The sequence below is a fragment of the Apostichopus japonicus genome, chromosome 5 (genome assembly GCF_037975245.1).
Source record: "Apostichopus japonicus isolate 1M-3 chromosome 5, ASM3797524v1, whole genome shotgun sequence".
In the NCBI taxonomy this organism is placed as follows: Eukaryota; Metazoa; Echinodermata; class Holothuroidea; order Aspidochirotida; family Stichopodidae; genus Apostichopus; species Apostichopus japonicus.
In genome coordinates this window covers 18,003,831-18,031,010 of record NC_092565.1, presented here as the reverse complement: position 1 = coordinate 18,031,010, position 27,180 = coordinate 18,003,831, and the positions used below count along the sequence as shown (strand labels likewise).

At 37.3% G+C, this 27,180-nt stretch overlaps 1 protein-coding gene across 3 annotated transcripts; it reads left to right on the top strand.

The window, feature by feature from the left end:
• Positions 1 to 9,232: 9,232 nt before the first annotated feature.
• On the top strand, positions 9,233 to 25,616 carry LOC139967902 (uncharacterized). Of its 3 annotated transcripts, none has more exons than XM_071972099.1 (2): positions 9,233 to 9,510; positions 22,054 to 25,616. In XM_071972099.1, exon 2 carries the CDS (start codon positions 22,200 to 22,202, stop codon positions 24,360 to 24,362), a length of 2,163 nt encoding a protein of 720 aa, XP_071828200.1. In that variant the 5' UTR covers positions 9,233 to 9,510; positions 22,054 to 22,199; the 3' UTR covers positions 24,363 to 25,616. The 3 variants fall into 3 exon arrangements, with proteins under 3 accessions (XP_071828200.1, XP_071828202.1, XP_071828201.1); XM_071972101.1 differs by lacking the exon at positions 9,233 to 9,510 and adding an exon at positions 9,587 to 9,894; XM_071972100.1 differs by lacking the exon at positions 9,233 to 9,510 and adding an exon at positions 21,262 to 21,452.
• Positions 25,617 to 27,180: the final 1,564 nt, after the last annotated feature.

Sequence of the window (27,180 nt, the reverse complement as noted above, 5' to 3'; positions counted from 1 at the left end):
CAAATAATCATAAAAGAATCCTGACCTATAAGGGGATGAGATGGCGATATCGATTGAAAAGAGCGGGTAAAGGTTGAGCTGGTGTACTCTCTCCACCTCTCTCTCTCTATAAAGTTCTTTCAAAATTAAATTTCCTTAGAAAGCTCCCGTATCCTTACTTTCACTATACGGTACGACTTATAACGGTCGTACGACTTATAACGGAACCGGTTGAAACCTTTTTTGAACTTATAATTTTTTTTAAAAAACAGAAATAATTGAATAATGACCCTATTTTCTCATACGTTGATACATTGGACGGGAGCAGCCCCCCCTTACCCCCTACTCTGGAATCTACCAGTCCAGGTGAGTCTTCTTGTATGTTGTCGAAATTTGGTTATTTCTTATAATCATGAAATCAAACTGAAGCCATAAATTAGAAGTGAGAGAGAGAGGGACATCCTTTAAATGTTTTAGGCAGATAACCAACAATTCGTCGAGGTTTCCTAAATATTTGACACTATCTTTAACCATGACAGCCTAATGGCTTCAATGTTTATGACAAAATTATTACCCCCTCAGTTATATCCTGTCCAAAATGGGAGCACACCGTGAGACGCAAATCTTAAAGATATTAAAAAAAAATTGAACAAAGTGTTTTCATAATTAACGTCGCCATTGAGGAAGTCGGGCCGCCTGTCTCGGCAAATGAAGATTGCAAACTTGCTGGGTGTGCGATCGTTTCGTTATATATTTTTTGTTTTTATTTTTAGTATCGGCTATAGGGATGATAAAAAATAAAAAAATAAAACAACAAAACACGTCCATGGATTAGATTTGTTTTCTAATTTCCTTTTCAAAGCCTTTTAAGAATTACAGATTGTCATCGCTGATCATTCATGATTTGAGTGGTCTTACGGTAGATTTGTACATGTTGCTCGAGTACTGTTTTTTTTTTTTGTGGTTAATTTGAGGCAATATTTATATTTATCAAGTACTTTGCTTCGTTTTATAAAGAGACAGCAATTGCATGCATGTGACCTATATTGTGCCACTTATAGTTACAAGACGGTCAAGTAAGTAGGAAGAATTGGGGTGGGATGGGGGGGGGGAGTAATGGTGGGGTCAACCCATCCCAGGTTATAATGAAAGTGTTATAGACAGTTTAAGAATTTAGGCTAGAAGAGCACAACCGTTAATATATTCACTTTAACGTTCATCAGATTTGATGGTAGGAAATGTACGAGATTTTTATAACCACGTCGCTTTAATATAAAATACAAGGAACGGTGTTTCATCTCTGTTGATATAACTATATTTAACCATTAAGACAATGTATACTATTGTCAGCCGAAACTTATAACTGGCAAAGCAACTACTGTTCATGTCCCACAACCGTGCATCAGTAAGTACTACTTTGTGTTCGTAACACGGTAATATGTGTTACAGGTGGCACTGTAACAACTGCAAAGCCGTTAACTTGTTCCCATGTAAGACAAAGAACTGCGCGACTGGACAAGGAGTCTATGAAGATGAGAATGCCTACGAGATGAAGTAAAGGAGGTACGGTACGGTTGATTCCAGTATACACCTCTCTTTAAATTGCGCCAAGTCGTCATGCCGAGAACGAAGAAAGGCCATGTTCGGTATATCCATAGTCCTACTTATAGCATAAAACCACGAGATACGACTTTATTTTAGTATCGCGTATTAATGAACTCGCACTCAATGTTTGCTACAGCAACTAGTGTTCATGTCCCTCAATCGTTTTTCGGTATTAATACTTTGTCATCGTAACACGGTAACATGTGTTACCGGACATGAACAATGGTTACTGTATCAGCTATGAATAGTTTATAATACTCTAACCCTATTATCACATCAATTCCCCCTCCCCTCGCCCGTTCCCCATTCAGTTATAGTAAGGCATTGACTGTTGGGCAAACTTTTTTTTTCAAAACGATGCCCAGTGTGTCCACGATCCAGCTTACTATAATTCGTTCTAAATGTATCGCAAACTGCTATAATAGAACAAGGGTTGGCGTTTTTTGATGGATATAAGCCTACATGGTTTAATCCGAGTTACACATAGAATACACCCAACGTAAAATGTACCTATTAAAACCCTGGTATAACACCAAAATGATCAGCAAAATACCACCTGCGCCTAAATTACAGCGAAATAGTGGTGTAACTAATTCCAAGCATCCTTATAGACGTACGGACGCCTAGACTACTACAGACTATCTAAACAGGTCTTAAGTCGTCTCATTATAGAAACTTTAAATTTTTACTACCAACGACAAGGAAATCTTCAGTTTGTGAGTACAAGAAAAGTCACGTTTCCAGTTTAGTTAAAGCAGTTGATGTGTTTCCAAATTTTACTTTTAATTTCCCACTGTAAACAATCTTTGTTTATTAGTAATCGAGCAAAAATTAGCCACTTTAATTTGTTTCATAAATTTTAACAACGACAGTTTCTTAACTGACGAAGGTCAGTCAGTCAGTTGGTCAGTAGGGCAGTCAGTCTATCCTTCCGTTATTAAATCACAAAAGAAATAGTAATTTGGTTGCATACGTTTATTTGCTCAAGACAGTCTGCCAGTCCACCAGTCAGCCTGTCATTCTGTCAGTATGTAAGTCAGCAAACTATCTGTTCAGTCATACACGCAGTCAGTCTGTTAGTCGGCGAGCTCAGTCTTTCGGTTTGCCAGTCATTCAGTCAGTCATTGAGGCAGTCGGACAGTCAGTCTGTCAGTCTGTTGGTGAGCCAGCCCGTTCGACCGTTATTCCTTCAATCAGTCATCCAGTGGTCATTCAGTCATCTAGTCAGCGAGTCATTCTGTCGGTAAGTCAGTTAGCCAGTCGATCGGTCGGTCGGAAAGTCAGTCGGTTAATCAATCAATCAGTCATTCATTCAGTTTGTTTGTCAGTCCGTCGGTAAGTCAGTTAGTCATTCACTCATCCAGTCTGTCAATTAGTGAGTCAGGCGGTCGGTTAGTCAATCACTCAGTCAGCAATTGCTTGAACCTACACCTGCTTTCCGTCTGAAGCAATCGATCGATATGCTAATTCGATCGATTATTACAAATTTCTTATTCTTTCTTATTTAGCATGGTCATGACGACAGGGCATGAAGATGAGTCATCAGTATTGTCCTATATAGCGAGAAACATTTCCTACCAACATATGAATTAAGTTTCATATTTCGTCTAGAAAGAACAATTTCATTGCTAAATTGAGCGTAACGATTTGCATGGTTGTTTACATTTGTGTATAATAGAGCTCTGATGCTTAATCGCATCTATGTACATCGGATACATTTGGGGAAATATTAACAAGGAAAGGGGAAGCCTAGTTTCCTTGTAACCTATCCTTTGACCTATTAATAACAATATTAGCATTCTTTCTTCTGCAACGCAAATATTATTTCCCGGGATTATTTTCTGAAAAGATAGGAAACAATCGATCTTTATCTAAGTTTTGTCAGCTCGGACAATTTCAATGTCTCTTCGTGAGACGTTTCCCCCTTCATTGTCCGCAAATAATTGTTTTTAATTAGCCATGATTGTTATTTTATAATTTAATTTTTATACTTTTCGTCGAAAAATTAAAGTTTAATACGTCTGTGAATAAAAACAAAGGGTGACATAAATGATATGTTCAAGTCACTCCAAATTTCGAACGTTTTATTTAACTTATAGCATAAGCGTGAATCTGAAGAATGGCAAAAAAAAATTATCTTTGAATGCGACCATCATTTAAAAGTAGGAAAAAAAATTAAGTTCTCCCTGATCCTTGCATCAATCCTTTTCGTAAACTTGTAAAAATGAGGGCGCTAAACTAAATTTGTTAAATGCAATTGTCTCGAGATGTTTTCATGTTCTGAAAAGTTTTTAGGACCATATGCTACATCAGTATTAAACCATTTACTAAAGACGTGACAGTTAGATAAGAACAAAGAACAAACAGCAACAAATGTATTTATGAAATACGAATAGAGAATAGCTTACTTAAAGGCATATATATCAATATAAGCACAAGCCCAACCTCAACAAGCGAGAGAGAAGTACATAAAGGATGAACAAAACAAAAAATAAATCAACGGAGGAACATTTTAGTTTGTTTTGCTCGGGTCTTCTTTTGGATGGTATTTCGAATTTTGAAGAAGAAAACATCAGAAAATATATAGGGTGGAATCACCGTACACCTTGAGTAGCTGGTTGCTATGGAGCTTAAAGCGTTTGGTCAAGGATTTTATCAAGTCTTCTGTCGAGTATTACTAAGAAACTAAGGTAATTGTAATTAATCAATCTAAGGCCCCCTCATACCTGCATGTTTTATTTTTGCAATCAGTGAAGGTTATGGAAGGAGTAAATCATTCTATTGAATCTCTTTTCAACGTTTCGTCACAAGAATACTTTCTATACTATAATATTAGACACATGCAAACTAATAGTAAATTGGAAAACTTCGATTCTACGATTTCTACTTAATCATTAACATACATACGTTTAGACTATGTAGGGAGTGATTGTCCTTGAACTGACATTGAGGGTGAGTGACGTCACTGAACCGATAAGTAACGTCCTGAGACGGCGTGCACAACATCGCTCATGACTACTCAAGCTGCTGGATGAAAAGGAAACTTAACTATTTTTTTTTTATGCCAAACCGCACATTCATTCTAAATGCTTGAAGTGAGCGAAATGTTTTTTCTATGCCCCCCTAAGGAAGCTCATCGGAAAAGGATTATTTTCCTTACTTTCGTTAAGGACATACATTATGCAAAAAGTCCCCAAAGCTAAAAGCTGTCTCCTTTTTCATTTTTAAGACTCTAAAGCTGCATCGTCATTTAAGGGTACGTAAGATCACCATAGTTTTAATTTTGTGCAACCATTATGTGATGTCATCATCTCTTACTTTTATAATGTTAGTTGGACAAATATATCTACTCTATAAGACAGTTTTGTAAATGAAGATCATGTGAATTAACCCCAATGTGCATCCTTAAAAAAGCCAGAAACGTTCAAAACTACTTTTCTTGTTTCTACTTCACCTAGCCCCTGCCTAGATTATTCTCTAACAGTAATAGTCAATATGACAATGTCTTGTGTCAGTGCGGATGAATCTTGTTTCGGTGGGGAAGAATATTACATTTGCACGGCTGATGGTGTTGGCGCGACCTCTTTTGGCTACGCTTTCTTAACTTTCTTAACCCAATTCTGAGGACGTTTTTCTTACCTCAAAACAATGCGCAAGCAATTCGTACAAAATGAACGTTAAGGAATGACCGTTGATATTCATGACTCCTCAAATAAAAGTTTAATCAATTAGTCATTCCTTTGTTTTCTCTAGAGGTGTCCTGAATATCACGTGATCCCTCCAAGGTCAAGATGAGGTTATCGGATATCCGTTTAAGAAAGGATACACGGATATGATGGTCTTTTGCAGTCACAACAGGCTCATCCTCATAAAATCACGATTCTTTACCATGCATGGGCTCTTGAAGGTGATTTTGGGAAAAGTTAAAGCGGTTCTTTAATTTCATGTCGATGAATTTATGTTGTCACAGTACTTGATGCAATTTATTACGTTTTTACAAAGCTCTAGAGGGACATGGTAAAAGTAATTTCATTACGTACGTACGGGATAATAAGAAGTATAGGTACGTACGTAACAATATCACGAACGTACGTAAAATCTAGGGGTCCATTATTTGTTTTAATTATGCACATAAATGTTAGTTCTAATGTTGTCTTTAATTATGATACAATCATATATTTATATATATTTTTATTTATATTTGAAGAGAGGGAGGACACCATATGCCGTGAATTACAAGTTTTTCATTATTGGTTTTCCGCTAACAAAATTGTCACTAAATGTGGGCAAAACCAATCACATTATTTTTTAGTAATAAGAGTAGTATAAATGATACTGTGTACCTTAGCTTAACAATAAATAACATTTGCATTCACAAGGTAGATAATACAATATTTTTTGGGTGTCATTATTAGTTCGAGATTAACTCATCTTGGTGCGCCATTTCCACTAAGGTCGCTAAGGCAACTGTCTGGGATTCTCTCAAAGTTAAATCATTTCCTTCCAAAAATTATTCTTCGCACTCTGTATCTTACATTAGTTTTACCACAGTTGACAGTGACTGTTTAACTGTCTGGTCTGGTGCATACAATGTTCACCTCAACAACCTAATACTTTTACTAAAGAATGCAATTCATCACATATCAAATACTAAACACACTGAACATGCTAGTAAATTGTTTTCTTCTCTAAATTTATTCAAGCTTGTTGATCTTCTATACATGTCAATATATAGCTACTTTTGTCTACATCATTGATCATAATCTACTTCTCAGCAAATTTCACAAATACATTAAGCTTGGAGTGACTCGAACTGGGGACCTTATGATTGGAAAGCACCGGCGTTAACCACTGAGCTAACACTCCGGATAATAGTCAGCCATATGACATCTGAAACAAATTCTGAAGAGATATTATTTGTCTCAGTTCATTCTCCACACATTTCTAGTGCACCAATGGTATCCATATAACTTGCGAAGACGTTCGTAATTTGTCCAAGATAAAAATCACATTACTTTAGCCCGGCAGGGCTCGAGCCAAAGACCTCTACAAGTTGACGAAAGTATTTTCATCGCTTCATATAGGTACGCTCCTCGATCATGTATCACTGTATATACTATATATGCGCAAGTACACGTTTATGGCAAGCCATGTGGGACAAACACTGCATAATATATCCGCGTATTAATTCGAATATATACGCGTATTAATTCGAATATACATGTGTTGTAGCCTACATGTGTAAAGTTTCGCTTTTTGAAGCGATCTCGCGAGCCCGCCAAAACATTTATCGTTGGTATATGTACACAGCAAGAGCGGAAATGTTTTTTCGTGTATATTTTAATTAATCCGTGCATATATTGGATTTAATCCCCATATGTATTTTATTTAATACGTGTATATATTCGAATTAATACGTGTATATATTCGAATTAATACGTGTATATATTCGAATTAATACGTGTATATATTCGAATTAATACGTGTTTATATTCGAATTAATACGCGGATATATTTAAGCCATATGATTGGCTAATAATATATACGCTTATATATTCCAATTAATACGCGTATAAATTCCAATTAATACGCGGATGTATTATGCAGTGTTAGTCCCACATGGCTTGCCATACACGTTAACCCGTATATTCAAGGCGGTATATTGATAACCAACTATATATGGTACGGTTTTATATTGTCGCATTAATTGGTAACAGGCCCTATTCGGCATCTACAGCGCACATGCATGAGTAAATAACTATATGCATGCCGGTACGAGAAAACAAAGGAATGATTCTATTGGACTTGTCAACAGACAAAATTAAGGAACACACATCTGTGAATGAATGCTTGAGTTGGTATGTGCATGTCACTATAGGCCATTTCTATTAGTAACGTTGCCTACATCAAAAAACGACGGTAAGTGTTAACGGCCGCAACCCCCACCCCCCTCCCCCTCTCCCGCATCAACCTTTCTCATAATTCGCATTGCGAAGTTTTGTTCTCGTGGACGTTTAGGTAAAAAGCCACATTTGATTGGTTTTAATATCTGAGCATGATACAGTGGCGGTATAGCACTTCTAGAAATAAGTATAAGTTTATATAACGCACGGAGTACTTTCGACGAAAATAGACACAATATTACCCATAACGATTATTTAAAGTCGGTCGCTAAAGACTGTTACATGCTTCTTAATTTACAACATGAAATTTGATAGTAGGTTGTATGAAATTGTTGATAATTGTGTAAAAAGCGTCAACAAGAAAATGTGCATATTATTAGCATATCAGATAATTACAGAATGTTACAGCTTCGTATCCGGGTCCCTTTATTTTCATGGCCGTGCAATCCGAAGTACCAATTTTGTGTTGTTTTTGGCCATACGTATAAGGTAGGGAGCTCGATATTGATTGCAAAATAATTGATCAAATTGGCAGAGGTATCATAATGATTCAAAGAAATAGGTGTCATCACTCATCATTGCAATCACGTGAAAGGGCACAGGAAGGGGAAGTGAGGGGCTACGGATGAGGTAAGGAGGGTGCAGTGATATGTTCCGCAAAATATATGATTTGACCTTTAGAACTGTAAGGGTAGTCCTCAATGAATGGTTTCAAAGGCGCCGCAAACACAAATTCGGATTTAGTTGTTACTTGAAATGAACTTCACCTTGTCATAATAAGATGGTGAACTTTCTGTGAAAAGAAGAATTGGTTTGAGCTCTTTGGAAACGCGCCAGAGAGATCTTGCCAACACATACCACACATTGGCACAATAGACTGGTCGGAAAATACACGAAAACGACTGAAATGGTGCCAGATTTACTTATTTATTCAGTAAATTTTTGTTTGTGGCAAATTAGGTTATATCTGTACTGAGGCGCAAAATTGTAAAGGAATAAATTACAAACTGATTTTCCTAATTTCCCTTAAAGGTAAATTAGTATTGCAGTTACCAAATATGCTACAAAGTCAAATTAATGGTCACTCATTTACAAAATCATAGTAATGGTCACTCATTTACAAAATCTAATATTTTAGGGCCACTTCATCAAAGAATTCTTCTCAAGTTCACCGAGCAGGCATGAAGCCTTCATAATGTGCGAGAATAAGGCGAACGGTTTGAATCGCCAGGAAAATATACTTTTGAAAACTCCCATTTTGTTTTACATACCAAAACGGAGGATAGTATCACTGATGATCTTCAACCTACTAATCGCTACCAGTGCACTTGGCTCACCGAAATTAACTGTAAACGGTAAAAGCTAAATATATACACATTTGCCCACAAGCTTTCTCGAGAACAGCAAACAAGTTGTTACTTTATGTTACTTTTCACGAAATTGTTAGTTTATGTCACTTTTCAAGAAAGGGTGATAAAGGTTTTACGTGAAACTCCTCCCTGGTCCTCACTTGAACCAGGAGTTGTAACTCCCTCCTTGAACCAACGTCCAGTGGTATTAGGAAAGCGCGTGGGGATCAAACATTTCAGAACTCTTCTAAACGTCGTAGTATACGTTTTGCGCATGACTAGCCGAGGACTAAACACCCTCTAAAATCGGTAACCCTTCAAGTCTGGTTTGATATGTTGACCTTTGTTCAACGTCTGTATAATTCTTCCACGTATAAACCGGAACATTACAATGCATTGACGTGTGCTCAGGTATTATCGATCGATTTTCAGCTGTATAGCTTCATACCAGCGATACTGTGTGCATGGTACTGTCAACACAGCTCGGTTTACCTTGAAAGACATAACTAAGTTTCTGTGTTGGTCTTAGGTTCTATACTCAAGTATAGTCGATTATGTGATGTCGTGGACAAATTAAAACAGACGGCATTTTCAACGCGTTCTGGAGTTATGGAGAAAAAACTATCCATCTGAAACCAATCAATGTTGGCATGGGAGTCTCGTCGGGAAGAAAGGTTAGTGTAAAAACTGTTGCAATTGGTAAAGTGAGACGTATAAGTTTCCATATTAGAACGAGTAGCTCTATATAGTTTACTCCTATATTGTAATTGATTACCCTCAATATAGGAACTGTTGGAGATTGTAATTTATAGGTTGTTGGCGGTGTATCTCTAGTATCACTGGAGTTTCAAATTAATGTACAGGTGCGAGGGCTGACTGCTATGTAACATGGTAACGTATTTTACTCGGCATATATCGCACTGAGAGATATAATATAAGGCTTCTCGAAGTAGAATAGTTACCTTACGATGGATTGGGCTGTTGGAATTCGCGCAACTAGTGTGAATGGAACTCTGGCCACGAAGTGTGATTATTTGAACTAACTGATTAGCCGAAAGGTAAAGTCAATGGTTTAGTTGTAAATAGACAATCGTTTATCCTATGTTTATATTTTGACTAAAAGTAATCCAGGTTAAACGAAAGTTAAATACTAGGTATTATATAGTTGCACATGAAGGTTTTCACGTACGAGAGTCTACAACAGTCTGCACTGTAGGAGAGCACTACAGTGCCCTACATGGTAAAGAACCCGTGAAGTGTTAAAAAGTTTTGTGTGTTAGGGAACATGAGTGGAGATTTATATTTATGAGGACGAAAACTTATTGTGTTTGATTGTGGGTATGTTTGTGTGTATGTATGGGGCGGGGAGGTTCGAAGGGGAGAGGGGGGGGGGCAGGTGGCTAACATATTTAACTAAGTCATCAAATATGCTTTCCGACTGTAAGGATCGAGCCATTCCAAACCATGCAAGCCCACCGGGTCATTTATACTGTACCTTGTAAATTGATTGCATTCAAACAAGGGAAGGGAAATTTATTTGGTCATTGGCCAATGACAGTACTCAGAAACATGAGTTACATTAAACACATCGACTTGAACCAGAAGATTTATAAATGGTACAACTACTGTAGTAGACACCAGTGTTACTATATACCTCCGTTCCCGCGCATGAAAAACAAACATTAAAAATGAAATGCTAGCTAATGTCGGCCGGTGGTACAGTATCTTCCCAAACATCGTCTGGGTTGAAATGTCTTTTATAGCCTACTACTGTAGGTCCATTTATATGGCACAATGCATAGTTAAAGAATACATGATCTGTCACACAGTTGGACCATGATCAAATCATGTTTAAAATACATACAGTCATTTTCATATTACAGTAAGTTGTAGATTTGCAAACTTGCTTTCGTAAGAACTCCATATTTGTTTGCTCTAAATGACTATGTATAGGGATTTATTTCTGGTTCATGTGCACACAAACTGTACTGTACCTTGGCCCGTGTTTGGCTTGTTTTTTTACATTTAATTCACGGATTTTTGTTATTTTCAGCTTCCCTGTTTTATTTTACATTTTGGAGGTAACTGAGTCATTAAGACAAAAGTCAATTGATGACTCATTGTGTTACATAATGTTTGATATACCACAGCTGGAATTTACTCTATAAATCATTGCCGTTGTCAATTTTGGTGTGCCTTTTTATCATAAATGAAATTTGCATTTCTCGGCAGCCCTACTCGAAAGGTATAGTGTATACGAACTGTTTCATTTCCGGGTTGAGACCTGCATCGAAAGGTTCACCATCTTTAAAACTTAACGTAACACGAGTATAAAATTTGCAACTTTGAAATAATAGTACACGTGTAGAACGAATGTGACAGGGCTATATCCCACTTGCTGGACATAAGGATATCCATCCCCCCCCCCCCCCCCGGCCACGAATATGCTAAATAGGTAGATCATGCACGCCACTTAAAATTTGTTCAATTTAATTTATGCAATGTCCATATTTGAAAACTGTCAACTTGATGTATCGGTAGGATATCTGTTCAAGCTTCGTAATTGTCGACGAATCCATGCAATTATACTGAAACACTTCCAAGGTTAAGTGTTAGAGTTATGGATCTACAGTATGTCAGACATACACAGTGTTCACCCGAAGTGTTAATAATGGTACGTTTCATCAAGTCCAATAAAACACATTGTTCAAGGATCGTGGTTATTTTTGAGAACCCGGGGAATGGCGTAAGGAGCGGGGGGGGGGGGGGGAGTGGCCTTTGAACTATATCTCTGACATCACATTAACGCAAAGACACGGAACAAATCATTATTTTAATGTCCCTTATATCATATTTCATTCCACGTCATGGTTTCAATTTTCTCCTCAGCAACCTTTCTGGTGTTTTTCACATCATATGGCATACTGTACAGTAAGCATATATAATGTAATGAATAACAGCGAATGTTTAGACCCAAGTGAGTCACCATGCATACTTGAATACTAGAATCAAAAATAACTGATCGGCTTATTTCTTTATCCCCCAAAATACGCCAGAGAGTCAGAAAATGGTCACCCTTTCTCAAATTCCAACAAGCCCTTTACTGCCACTCTAACAGTATAGTTTTCCAAATTGCGATATTTAAAGATATGCTATATTGGCACCAATTATAGCACGCTATATGTTCTTGTCTACAGTGCAGTTAATCATACAGCGTTCTTACAGAGACCCTCATACAAGAAAATATATATGTGGCAGGCGTTGCAAACTAATTGGTAAAAAGAGGTCATTTTACGACAAAGGCAGGTCGATTACGTAATCTCAAGAAACTTGTCCATGATAGCGTGCTATAGTTGGGCTTTATACAGTATACCTTTAAAGGAGACACAAACTTAACATTGATCTATGAGATTAAGATAACTGTCATGTACAACTTCTCGAAACAGTTATAGGAAATCTTATTCCATGTGGGAGATGTCACGGATTTAACGTTTCTTCATATGCAATCCTGAAGACTTGATCATAGAGCCACATGTGCTCCATTTTTGTAGTATTTTTCTTCAATTTTTTTCTGGCAATATTTATTTTGTATAAAAGAGTCTGTTTTGCCAACGCTGAATATAAAATATTGTTGCTGGGTTACAGTACATGACCTAACGATGGTAGGCTATTGGTTTCAGGACTGGTACAGTAACAATGAATCCACCTTGATGACTTTTATTTATAGGCGCAATATTTCTCAATCACTCCCAGATATTGATATAATACAGAACTATGATGACTTTTAATTATAGGCGCAATATTTCTCAATCACTCCCAGATATTGATATAATACAGAACTACGTCGCCATGGTAACACACAGCAGTGAACAATGCTTATCTGCGATGAATGAAGCAGTGGATATCCAATAACACATATCGATTACCAAGAAGAACAAGCGACCATAAACATGGTGCAGAAAGATCATTTATAGCTTGTTCGCTCTGGAATTAACAGACTATAACAATAGTATACCCTCATAATTATGTACACGTGTCTCTTTGGAGCAATCGTAAAGGTTATATTGCAAGTATAGACTTGGAAATCATGCTTACCCACTGGCGGATCCAGGGCCATTGTTTGGGAGGGGCCAAAGTGGCATTAGAGTGATATGGGGGAGGGGTCTAAGGGGAGGGGGTGACCCCCTCCCCTTTGGAAAATTTTCTATTTCTGAATGCCCTCAGATGCAATTTGGTGCGACAAAAGTGTACAATGGTGATGTTAATTTACTTCTAAAAAAAATGTTTCCCAGGTGTAATTTTCTGAAATATTTATAAAACAAAGTTGAGATCATCTTTCTCAAGAAATTTGATTTCTCATAGGTTATAAATTTCTTACAACCAGCCTGTAACTGCAAAATGGTGTTAAACTGTAAATCCTCATGCTCATACATTTACATAGCTCCCAACTCTTGAGAAGGCAAATGCTGGTCCATGCCACGAATCGCCGTCCTGGGGAAGGGGTATAAGGGGAGGGGGTGTCCCCCTCCCATTTTGAATTTTTTTGGAATCCTGGTGATGCCTACATGTAAAATGGTGGCACTTAGAAAGGCTTTTGTCACCCAAAATTTTCTGAGAAATATGCATTTTTTTGTGTGTAACATCAATAAATTGAATAGTATACAAATAATGAATGGTTATGAGTGCAATAGTGCAAATATTTCATGAGTTGAAAGATGGAATGTTCCATTCAACGAGGCGCAGCCGAGTTGAATGGAACAAATTACCATTCATTATTTGTTTTATACAACACCTTCAAATTTGGATATAATTGGATGTAAAATGCACTCATGCAACAGATTGTTTTGAACAGACAGGTTTCTCTGCTCTCTTACCATTGAAAAAAAGTGCTACCAAAAAAGTATAACGCATGGTTCTATCATCATAGCGTGCAATAGAGCGGATTTTGCATGCAATCGACGAGCAATTGACCAATCAAATCGTCCTCGTTCTGGCGTAGTGACGAATGTTCAAAATGTGAGTTTTGAGAAAACGCGCTCTAAAGATTTTCATATTTTGACTTTAGTATAGCGTAACTAAAAGAGGATCTTTTTTTACCGAAAGTTGTCAATATTTCAAATATAACAAATAGAACTTTGAGTTTTCATGTTTGTTGCTGAAATTTCTTACATAGTAGTAATTTTAGTGTAAACATTTTCGTCGTTATGTCATGTCATTTTCAGTTAATTTTAGACATTCGCCACACATTGATCACTGTGCTAGAACTAAATTTTGAGGTTTCGTCCTGTCACAGACTTGTATTCGTCACTTTTGTGTGTAGTAGCCATAGGGTACACCGTGAAAGTTCACTGTCACATGGGGAGAGGAATGGGGGGGTTAGGTGGAATAACCTTACGATAGAAGAAAATAATCGAAGGGGTGGTACATTGGTCTTATTAATTTTAAAAAGAATGTCCACGGTTTACTTTAATGTATAAAATAGACAAGGAATGGGTTATACGCAGGTATCAACATACGTGTTTTAGTATGTTTTTCTTGAGTGACATGGATGGAGTCGGATATGACGAGGGGAGGTGGTATATAGGGCAAGGAGAGCCGGCTGTTGAAATGGTGGTATATTGGTCTTATTAATTTAAAAAGAACGCCCACGTTTTGTTGCAATGTATAAAATAGACAAGGAATTTGTATGGGTTATGGGCGGATGTAAGTGTTTTAGTATGTGTTTCTTGGGTGAAATGTAGGGTGTCGGATTGAGAGATGTTGAGGTAGGGAGGGCAAGGAGAGCCGGCTGCTGAAAGGGTTATATATTGGTCCTATTTATTTTAAAGAACCCCCACCATTTTCTATAATGTATAAAATAGACAAGGTATATGATGAAATGTGAACACATGCAGTTGCAAAAATAATAGTTCCAGTGGCGTAATCTGTTAAGTCGGAACTCTTATAAAGCACACAGACTACGGAAAATTGTGTGCAATTCTTCATTTTCAAGTTAGTGTATTACGTGAAATGTCTCTGACGATAGTTTCTAAGTATCCTTCAAACGCTTTGGGAAGCTATTCCACTATACTATCCCCTTAAACGGAATGTGAAATTTTATTACGCTCACAGGCACATTCATAATAACCAACCCAACAACTGTGCAATTGTTCAAGTGTTTCCAAGTTGTACTATAGTATGTTGTTCCTTCTTTTTATTTCCTTCCAGTATACATATAAAAAATTTCTTACGCTCACAGGCACATTCATAATATCCAACCCAACCTCGTGTGAATTCTCAGATTTAAAGAAGGAAATAACTGTGCCATTGTTCAAGTGTTTCCAAGATGTACTGTAGTATGTTTTTCCTTCTTTTTATTTCCTTCCAGTATACATATAAAAATTATAGAGAGGAGTCATATAACACCTCAACAAGAAGAATAACTCATATAAAAGTTTTTTTAAGATGATAGGATACCAAACAGTCCAAGAATAACTAATATAAAAAGGGAGAAAATGTCAAGATGATAGGATATCATATAAAATACATCTACTAATACAAAAGTTATTACATAAAACGATATAACAAACAAACTATAACAAACAAACTATAACAAACATTCTAAGTGCTCGAATGGAATGTATAAAGCAGCACGGTAAATAAAAGAGTTGCTGTAAACTTACGTTCGGTATTTTGTGTGGATTTCTTAGATTTCTGCTGGATTTGTGCAGGAGAGTTTTCAGTACAGTATACAAAGGGTTATTCTGATCACTGTAAATCTTATTAGCCATTCTTGTAAACTCAGGTCTTGCAGCAGCATTTACTTTTTCTAAAAGTATATTGTATTCTAAATTAATATAGATGATGTGTATTTAAGAAACTTCATTCTTCTTTTCTTTGCTTTTTTTTTGCAATATAAAATGGTACCAGGCAGGCACTGTATAGATCACATGTGCCAGGGTAGAATAATAGTATTGAAAACATTTTCCTTAGCATTTTGGTTAAAGAAAGACACAACGTAAGCTACACTAGATACTATATAATATACTTATTTTAATACCTTAATGCTTTGCAAGAAAAGGTCAAACTGTCGTCACTGTATACTCCCAGTACTCAGTTTTGGAGGTTCTAGCCACATCAGATCCCTCAATAATAATAATAATACGTTGCGACCTTGATAGAATGAGACCTTCATGTTTTATGGTTTATTTTCAAAAACAAATTTCCCTTATTTTTTTTTGGGGGGGGGGGGGGGGAGTTACGCAATAAAGTCTTGCGGTCACATGTTGGAACTATGTCATTTACAGAACACTGAAAATTTCATTGGTCAGTTTCAACAGAGCTCTTATGAATTGTACATGATACAGCAGTATCATCGGAATAATTTGTTATAGAAATGTGTGAGTTTGACCTAATTTCATCAGTATATATAGTAAATATATAATGGACCCCCCTCCCACCCCAAGGCACACCAACCTTTATTTCCAATATTTCCGATAACCCTTTATCCAACCTTACTTGTCTGGGCCATCCTTGAAGAAATTGTGTGAGCCAATGAATAAGCCATGTTTCTTTGATAAATCGTAAAAGATCCTTCATTAACTGAAGCATTTGGCAAGACAGTATTAAAGGTTGCTATACAGATTTTCTAGTAATTCGGTCTAAACGCCCCCCCCCCCTCCTCGTCCTTTGTAGCAAAGTAACTACTTAAGTATAAACTATGCTAGTACCTTCCAAAGTTTCATGTAAAAGTATGTGACCTTCAATTATGTAACTAGGTATTACTTAGCTAGAAAAAGGTAGTTTTAAGTTAGGCTAGAGTAATGCTCGTGGTGAGCAAAGCCGCCAACAGCTATAGGAGAAACCGAACTTTTTTAGGGAGATGTTACTGTACATTTGTAACGATTTGTATCTCGGCAAAACGTCAATTTTCAGATTGTTCTCATTTTGACGAGTTGTCGTATCTCAACAAAACGTCAATTTTCAGATTTTTTTCATTTTGGCGACTTGTTATATTTCGGCTAAACGTTAACATTCAGATTTTATTCATTTTGACGACTTGTTGTATCTCAGCAAAACGTCAATTTTCAATATTTTGTCATTTTGACGACATGCTGTATCTCGGCAAAACGTCAATTTTCAGATTTTTGTCAGTTTCACGACTTGTTGTATCTCGGCAAAACGTTGAGATTCAAATTTTTGTCATTTTGACGACTTGTTGTATCTCGGCAAAACGTCAATTTTCAAAATTTTGTCATTTTGACGACTTGTTGCATCTCGGCAAATTTAATAATTTTGTCGTTTTGACGAGTTGTTAAACTCGGCAAAACGTCTTTTTCCGAATTTTGTCATTTTGACGAGTTTGTTTATCTTTCATCACCATGTCCCTTCTACGCTTCCGTAGTATATGAATACTGTATTAATCAATTAAATGACGAGGTGAAGATATTACCTCCCCATAATCCTGGGTGTTTTCAAATGGCAGTTAGTTGGTTCTCAAGTCAGTATGGCATGGTTGTTATGTTCGGCTTGTTCCAAGGGGTAATATTCGTCGATATGCAAAAATGCATGGACCTTAGACAAATAGTGTTACTGAGTGGTTGTAATGATGACTAAAGTATTCGTCAGTATGTAAAAACGAGAGTGGGTCTTAGGTGGACATTCGTCAAAAATGAGTCAGAAAAAACGAAAAAAATAGACAGTTTTAAAACTTCTAACCCGGCTCAACCGATTCTTCACCCTCGAAGTAGGTAAGAACAATATTTAACTCAATTTCGCCAAAAGTGCACGTTCGCCACTACGCGAAAACGGGGACGAAATGGCCGGAATATAATTAGGTGTTGTATAATAGGTGATAATTCATTCCTTCCCGTGGCATGAAAATGTTCGCTGCTCGCCCCAATGAAAAGAAATATAGGCTAATTTGAGGTTCAAATGATGCTGTAAAGGAGGTTTTATACTCTATTATGCTAAATGCTAAAGAAATGATGGTTGCTAAGTCAAGATTTGATGCAAATTTTTTTATGTATACTTGACAATTACAATGCGGTTTTTTCGGACGCTTGTGAGGGTCAGCGGGTTTGGGTGTTAGAATGCGGGTCTAATTCCCGCGAATTGCGGGTCAGTTGGGAGCTCTGCATTTAATTTTAAACCAGAAAACGAAAAGGTTTAGACTAGTCTACCACTGCTATTTCTCTCGATTTTTTTAATTTCCAATCATATGATTTAGCGGATGTTCGGAAACACTTTTTGGCTCACCTTTGGGGGGGGGCATGGCCCCCCTTGGCCCCCCTTGGATCCGCCAGTGTGCTTACCATGATTATACCAACGGCCATCTACAGTTTACACACTGGATTATTATTTGTGCTAATGATCAGCTTTTGATGAAGGTACAGTAAGACTGTAAACATTTCGTTCAACCTGACTCTTATTTTCTATAGCTTAGAAAAGTCGACCACACACGCAATAACAGCTGTTAATGATATAACAAAATACAGTACAACAATATTTTTTCTGATACCCAGATGATTGGAACACAAGTTTTGAAACGCATGACCATGCTATGCGTCCCTCAAATCATTCTCAAATGTAATTTTATTCTCTTAAAGTTGGTCCGCCTAACTGGTGGCATGAGGTCCTCCGGGTGGGTGTTCGTACACCAATGAGGTCAGTACAGTATTCAGAACAGATACACAATATCATCATCAATGCAACATAATAGGCTATATGGATACATGGTAAAGCATAGTTTGTGCATATAGTTTGTCAAATGTTTCAGCCGTGTTGCCCATATGGGCGTCGAATCTGTAAGGTAGAGTGGTGTGGTAGAATCCTAGCCCAGAAAATAAAAATGGACGTCTAATTTGTGTATTCTGAGGCATAAATAGACCACAAACGAAGCGTTCAACTTGCAGAGTGCACAAGTCGATTGGTTTTAACATGGTAAACAAGAATACATAAATAAATAAAAGCATTGATTCCGAGAAATTAAAAAATGTGATTTTGACTAAGAACGAAGAACATATACTAAACATCAAGATTGTTGTACAAGTGTAAACATGTACTCCCTACATAGAACACACTGCGTTTTCGAAATATTGATAGCTGTAATAGGTTGTAGTTTTCAGTCATGTACTACTGTACCTTGATCTCGATTATTATACTCGACTGTATGTTGTATACCTAAAAGATTGTTGTACTTCGTTTACATCTAATCTTTGCATTATTTCAGCTCACTAAATACATATGACACATATGCTAGAGTTATTTTGGAGGGAAATCATGTTTGTCTAGTCTATGTTTGGCTTTACACTTAGCTTATGAGCTCAAAGTTCGAAGTGTCATTGCATTTCTTTTTATGGACAGTTTCCTTTATAATACTCTGAGACATTTGTTTGAAGGTCATAAACTTAATATCACCAAGTAATGCAACAATGCAACGACTGTGCAATAGAGTTGAGGCTGAACTCCAGTTGTTTTTGTTACACACTGTAACTAAGATATATAGTTTAGGGAGAACATCTCTCCTTATATTACTGTACGTGCTTGCTAATGGTTTCTTATTTTAAATGTGATTGTCTTATATGTTCAATCGTATAATCACAAAATGTCTCCAGATCCACAATGGGAAATCGTCAGTATCTTCGTATATCCGTCCGTCCGCCCGTCTGTCCGTCCGTCCCTCTCTCCGTCTGTCTGTCTATCTATCTACCTATCTATCTATATAGGAGGAGGGGTTATATTGTGGATCTTTGCTATTTGGTAAATATCTGGGCAAGCTAATTTGGCTATATCAGTGTTGTCACAAAATTGATTGCCTTTATTGTCAAGGAAATTTTCGATGAGTTTTAGTAGTTTGTGGATTTTAGGAAGGTAATAAAAAGTACTAAGTTTGGGGTTGATCTGAATAAGATTTCTTACCGTAGGCAAAATGTCAAGAAACAGAGTGTTTAAGAGTTCATTAGTACTGTAGACTGCTGCAGGGAAGACCTTAAAGCAGCATTTTGCGTTGGGTCGCTTTTTTCCACTTTTTTAACATGTGCATCGATTTTTTTACATGTATCAATCATAAAACAGCAATCTAAGATACCATCCAAGTTTCACCCTGCCAAGAGCGTTAATTAGCGAGTAATTAACGATTTATGTCGATAAATGAGAAGAGTGTCCTCGACAAATTTCACAGTTAAAATTAATCGCATACAATTCCGCCAAACCCACTAGTTTGAATTCAACCAATCAGAGATGCAGGTTAAGTAATGAGCCGTTGCTAAAAATAGATTCAAGACTTCGCGTTGGTTGTACCAGGGAGTTGTTATGCAACTCCCTCGTACAACTGCCATATAGACTGTACACAAATCAAGCGTGGTGTTATATTACGTATCTGTCAATGACGTTCGTAGTGTTTAAATATTCATATTATGGGCGAGGTTTATTGGGTTCCCAACGGAAAATATCTTGGAGAACAACAAAGTTGAAAGTTGCAATTTTTTCGAATTTTATGCCACCATTTGAAGTAAAATATAAATAGATTAGCTAGTTATGTATGTCGTTATGGCAAAGTGGAATCAGTGAGGTTGAGAAAAATCATAGAAAAGGACGCAAAATGCTGCTTTAATAGGATCCTTATTGAGTGTCATGTAGAATTTTCTGTCGTACAGTTGTCTTGTAGCGTCATACAACCCCAGGCAGACTCATCATCTCGGCTATAGATGTCTAGATGTGCCCTATTGATTTTGATTCCCATCTCATAAATATTAATCAGTGGGCGGGGCTTAAAATATAATTCTTTAAATTTCAATATCTCTTCAACCGTATGTTCAATTTATGTCATACTGGGTATGGTGTTTTAACTACATACAGTAGTATGTACTGTACATGATCTTCGCAACAACAATATTTATCTCAATGATATTCATGGTGGGTGGGCGTAATTGAAAACCGTCAAAACAGCTTGTAAACACGATATCTCAACAACCACAAGATGAATCAATGTCATACTTGGTAGGTAGATGCCCATGATAAGTAGTTTGATTGTGGTTCCCATGTCATGAATATTAATAAATATGCGGGAATTAACGTACAATTTGGTTCACACTGGTACAGTAGGGTGATGTTGGTACACTTTCATGACGTCTCCAACTTTATGTCATTAATATTCATCAAATTCAAAGAAATAGCTTGTAAACGGTTCCTCGTACTGTACGGTACCTTCCTTTAAGTGTTGCCGCATTAGTAAATAGACAATCCCTCTTCATTTTGGTGTGCACAAGTTCATGAATATTATACATGTATGGCTTACCACACTATGAATATAGTATTTGGTCATCGGACCCACTAAACCATTTTCGTTTTCTGGTTTGTAATTTGATCTTGTTTGCTTCGCCTACCCTATGCGGGTATGAATGTGTTCGTATACTATATACAGCGCTGTAAATGCATCGTAAATTGTATTCATTTGTACTGTCAACCTGTTACTCTGTTTAATCCACGCTGTATGCACGTTTAATGATATATCGACGAATAACTTTACTTGGAGGGGATGCGTTTTATATTCTTCATGTTTCATGAATTTGTTTAACATTAATCAGTTCGTCGTATGTGTACAAATTGTTGGTTTCTGGAACAGCAGCCTGGTCATGTAAGCCTATAGATTTTGTTAGTTCATTGTATGAAATAGGCTAAAAGTATGTAGGCCTATGGGTTATGATGACGTGAGCAATGGTGTGTGTACATGTGTGTAAATCGAGAGCAGATTCACACAGAGATTACAGTAACTACCGTAAATATTAAAGTTTTGTATTACAGTGAAAACTGCATCTTGTTGATAAATCTGATACATCGGTAGCATACATAACGACTACAGTAAGAACTGAGGATATGTGTAATCCAAAAACATGCATCAAACTGGCTTTGTTGGGAATACACATATCCTCAGTTCTTACTGTAAACCTCGTAGCACATGCTACCGATTTATAACACGATCCAGGTTTGACTGTGGTACAAAACTTTACGATTTATAGTATAACTGTGTTATCTGTGTGTACATGTGTGTACATCGAGAATCCGAACTCTGCGAGTGGAGATCAGAGGTCATTTCAGATCAGCATATGATTTTCTTTCTTCTTCAAACTTACAACTCTTAAATAGTCTGGGTTACCACCGATATGGTGTGAGCCTCTATACACCATCTTTTTGATTTGTCTTCTACCGGCGTTTCTTTCGTTTTTCATTATTTTCAGGTGTATTGGAAGGTACAGTACGAAAACACGAGGTACCATAAAACATTTACAATCGATCTTCCAATGTCCACATGAGACCGAACGCTTCACAGAACGGAGTTTCCATCTTTCTCTCAAGTGCCTGATGAAACTGAAGAGGGTCCAAAATGATGAAGAAGAAGATATTGGAGAACATTCTCTTTACTCTTCTCTGCATTTATCTTGGTAGAGTGGTAGTCGTTTTAGTGTATTTGGATTCCAAGCATCTGCCAGTACCCGGTGGACCTCATGCCCCCGGTGAAGCGGACCCACGCTACGAGAATAAGGGTATATTTAAGGGAGATTTAAGGGAGATACTCGAAGCAGATGCGGAATCGAAAGCCGGTGAGAAAAGTCACGAAGAGATAGAAGAAGAACTTAAGCAAAAACAACTGGAAAGCGAGAACGAAGATAAGGAGTTACGAAAAAGAGAAGAAGAACTCGCCGATCAGCATAAAGATGACGAGAAGAAGGGAGAAGCATCCGACGAGTTGCAGCTGGAGTGGCTTCAAGATGAAATCAATGTCATGGACATTGGTAATATGGTCAATGGTATGTACTTTGCTAGAGTATTGAAAGACAACTTCGACCACTCAGAGGCTTGTAAGTTGTCATCTCCGTTTCTAGTTGCTTTAATTTACTCAGTTGCCGAGAACTTCGAACATAGAATGGCCATCAGGGAGACGTGGGGTAACGTACCCGACGTGGAACATTTAGGCGTCGTTGTGAAGTTCGTTCTAGGGCTACCGTATGAGAATTTCGAAAGTCGTCAAGCATCGATCGTTCAAGAAAATGATCGACACGATGACATTTTGCAAGGTAATTTTATCGATACAACTCGAAACATGACACTGAAGTCATTAGTAGGTCTGCGATTTGCCGTCCGAAACTGTCAATACTCCAAGTTTATATTTCACGGGGATGACCACATGATGGTCAACTTCGAGCGGCTCGTACGTCAGTTGAGGAATTTGAATCAGGCAGACTTAAAGAAGATGTGGCGTGGCCGTATCATCAACCATTCCAAACCAGACCGTAATAAAAACAGTCGGTATTACGTACCCGCCGATGTTTTCCCAGGTGGAGTTTATCCACCTTTCTGTACCACTGACGCTGGCTGCGTTATGTCAATGGACGTGGGAGTTGAAATATTACAGTTTTCCTGGATTGAACCACTTCTGCCGTTTCCTGATGTGTATGGAGGTGTAATCGGCAAAAATAAAGATTGGAAAATGGTTCAAGATGATTCTTTCAGTTATCGTGACTTTAAAAATGACTTTTGCGCTCTCAGATCAGTGGTGACATCACGCGGTTTTAATCAACCAGATACGTTTACGTCTGCTTGGTCTAAGCTCAACAATATGACATTCCTCCGAGGATGTCCCGAGCCAGACCTTAACTTGGTCTTGTCGGGGACTGACTCGAACAAAGCGTATCTCGATCAAACACTTCGATTAATTCACGATCATCCGGAATTGTGTTTCAGTAGTGATCACAAACCAGAAGAGATATTTATACTTGTTTTAATTAGCTCGTTACCAAGGAACTTTGATGCTCGAAGAGCAATTCGGGATACTTGGGGTGGTATGAAAACAGTTTCGGGAGCATCCATACGACTTCTGTTTGTGATGGGTTTGACCCAAAAGGACACAGAGGAGATCCAAAAGAAAGTGCAGGTTGAGGACGATCAGTACGGAGATGTCATCCAAGCTGATTTTCGCGAGTCTTTCCAAAATCTGACCTTAAAAGTGATTATGGGCCTTAAGTGGGTAACTGAGAATTGTCAACACGCGAAATATGTTTACAAAGGGGACGATGATATGTTTGTCAACTGGGAAAACATTATATCTTACCTGACGGATTTACGGAAGAAGGGTGAAGCGAAGGCTAAATTCTTCTCTGGTTCAGTTTTATATCGTAGTGTGCGGATAACACGTAAAGACTCGAAATATTATGTACCCGATCATGTTTACAGCGGAAGATATTTCCCACCTTACTGCTCGGGGGGTGGTTACATCATCTCCAACGACATAATTCCGTCCATGTACGAGAAATCTTTGTCTACGTCATTCATACCGATTGATGACGCGTACCAAGGTATCCTCGCCAAGAAGATTGGTGTAACCCCGAAGAATAACAAAGGCTTTAAAAACTGGGGGCAAAAGAGTGATACTTGTTCGCTTAGAAATAAAGAGCTAATGACCATACATGGTTATAAAGATCCAATTAAAATGTATGAAGTTTGGAGAAATTACACAGATGAAACAGTTAATTGTAATGCACGTAGGTAACACTAGCTGAAAATTGTAGAATATTTCAAAATATGTGCTAGCAGTCAATCCCAAATATGGTAATAACTTCTTAACGTACCGTGTTATATGCGTATAGGTAACCTGCACCGATATATACACTGTGTAATTGCCGTGTTTGAAAATTCAAATTATAACCAAGTTTCGAACACAACTTTAATAATCATGCTTCATGCACATTAAAAATGCTACTATTTTGTATAGTGATAGAACGGAAGAAGCATCAATTCTATATTCAGAGGCTTTTTTTTTTCGGGACAAATTATTTCACGTATTTATTATAATTATCTAGTAAATATTTTTACGCGTAGACTACTATGGAAAGGTTTTGACACAAGCCCTGTACAATGATAAATATCTATGTCGATGTATTATTCTAGTGAAATCTATCGGTGTAATCATGTATTTCGAATGTTATAACTAAACCACAGAGTGGCATCAAAGTGGTCGTCATCCTCCGTACTAAGAAGATCCATCCTCTTAGTATCGTGAAGTTACCCGCATTAACTTGTAATAAAAATATTACATATTGATACGAAGGGAAAACTAGGCTGCGTCTTAAAACAGCTGTTTCTTCGACCACCTGATACACATAGAGAACACAGTTACTACTGTAAATCTTACAGTTTTGTACCACAGTAAAAACTGGATCGTGCTATAATTCGGTAGCATATGCTATTAGGATTACAGTAGGAACTGAGGATATGTGTAATTCCAACAAATCCAGTTATTTGCGATTTGTTGGAGTTACACATCCTCAGATCTTACTGTAAACGTAATAGCACATGCTACCGATTTATCAGATTTATCAGCACGATCCAGTATTTACTGTGGTACAAAGCTTTAGATAGACAGTAGTTGTTGTAATCTCTGTGTGAATCGGCTGCTTCGACAAGTTCCGGTTATTTTGCCAAACAGATTGCCTACATAACAATATTTCGATCGATCTGCAACAAATACTGTATGCATTTTCTTTTGTAATTTCAAACACCATTGCTCTAAATATGAAAAATGTGTAAGAGGAATTACTGACAGAAGGATTTTTCTCACAGGAAGTGCCTTTAAAAATAATGTTCAGTTACTATAGAGGAAAGTGATTAACACTTAATCATACGTATTGATGATCTAACCTGTGCAATAACGTATATAGTACGTTTGAAAGTCGAATGTCCTTGATGTTATCGAAATTGAAAGATTTGTAGACATTTGCAAACGTTCCCAATTAATCTATAGTATATTAGAATAAAAATGTTTAAAAAAATTGTTAAAAATGTTAATATCGTTACACATTGTCAGTAACACCATTCCTCTCTTACCTGACTCCAACCAACATTTGAACTCGTCCTTCAATAACTAATTAGTTTCAAGGGCGTAGGAACCGGGGGGGCTGGGGGCACCAGCCCCCCCAGTGAAAAATGTGGAGGGGCGGAAGTATCATTCCGCCCCCCCCCCCCCCCCCCCCGCTTCGCAAGTCAGAAAACCCCTTTCTCATTTCCAAATGAGAAAAAAAATGTCATTTGGAGCACCAAATTGCATCTAAGGCCAGGTGAAAATACAAAATTAAGTTTACAAAATGGAGTGGGTGTTGAAGTGTGCTATATTGCACCAAATTGCATCTGAGGCCACCTGGAAATGCCAAAAATTCCCCCTCCCCTTAGACCCCTTCCCCAGGCCGGCCATCAGTCTTCAGCCCCCCACTCAAAAGTACCTTCCTACGCCACTGATTAGTTTGGTCCCCAATTTGTTTTCTTCTTTATATTGTTTAATGTGCTATGGTTTTCAACAATCTGTCGTAAGATTTGTTTACTTTAGTTTAAATGAAGACTTAGAGGGACATTCCAAAGTCTTTCTTCTCTAGTATTATTGTTCTTTTATTTATTGTTCTATATGAACATTTTAGTTCTCTGCTTGTTACCAGCAGATGTCTTGTGACAGAATGGTTGTACACGAATGTTTGTACATGATTCATAATGTGCAAAGTTGATGACGTCAGTACCTCTCTTTGCATGGGGATACTTATTCATTTGAATCCATTGTTAAATTAAATTCTAGCAACTCAGTTGAAACTATTCTTGAGTCCTTTCGTAGGGTTAAACATTTCTTCCTTGAATTGTTTCACTACGCTGTAATTGTGATATTTACTGTAAGACAGCAAAAACTTACGTTTAACATTTGACTTTTGTGTAAACGTCTGAGGGTCTGACCTTATGCATAGTCTGTGTCTGTTGTGATAATATAAGTTCAAACAAATGCTCGTTTGCGTAAAAAGTTATTACCCGAGATGATCTTAACCTTAACATGTGAACTGGAACTAATGAGCACATGTCAACTCAAACTTCGCTAAAAGACATTTAAGTAATAAACATTATATAAGGTATCTATCTATAGATTAACATATATCTCATTACTTTGATTCTTTGGGAAGTACTGTATGTAGTTTTTTTTTTTATAATAGTTTTTAGTACGAGTAGTCCATTATGGTACAGTATGATATGCATGGAAATATTTCCACGGGGAAGGGCTTAGAAGGCTTTGATTTACCGTATCCATTATTGCACTGCTTGTAAACAGTAGTTACTTACAGAGCTACTTTGTGCCTTTACTTTACTTTCAGAGCAACAGTGCCTTTACTCTCCAGTTACAGCAGATTTGCTTTTCACATTATGCCTTAACGTTAATGTACATATTTATGTTTAAGAATGGATTTGACTTAGTCTAATACTTTTATAAGTTTTCGGTTGGCTTTCTTTCAAATGCAGCTTACAAATATATAAGGCGAAGTCTTCACGACACTTACATC

Coding starts and splice junctions, on each gene's coding strand:
- LOC139967902 (XM_071972099.1), top strand. CDS start 22,200: ATGATGAAGAAGAAGATATTGGAGAACATTCTCTTTACTCTTCTCTGC.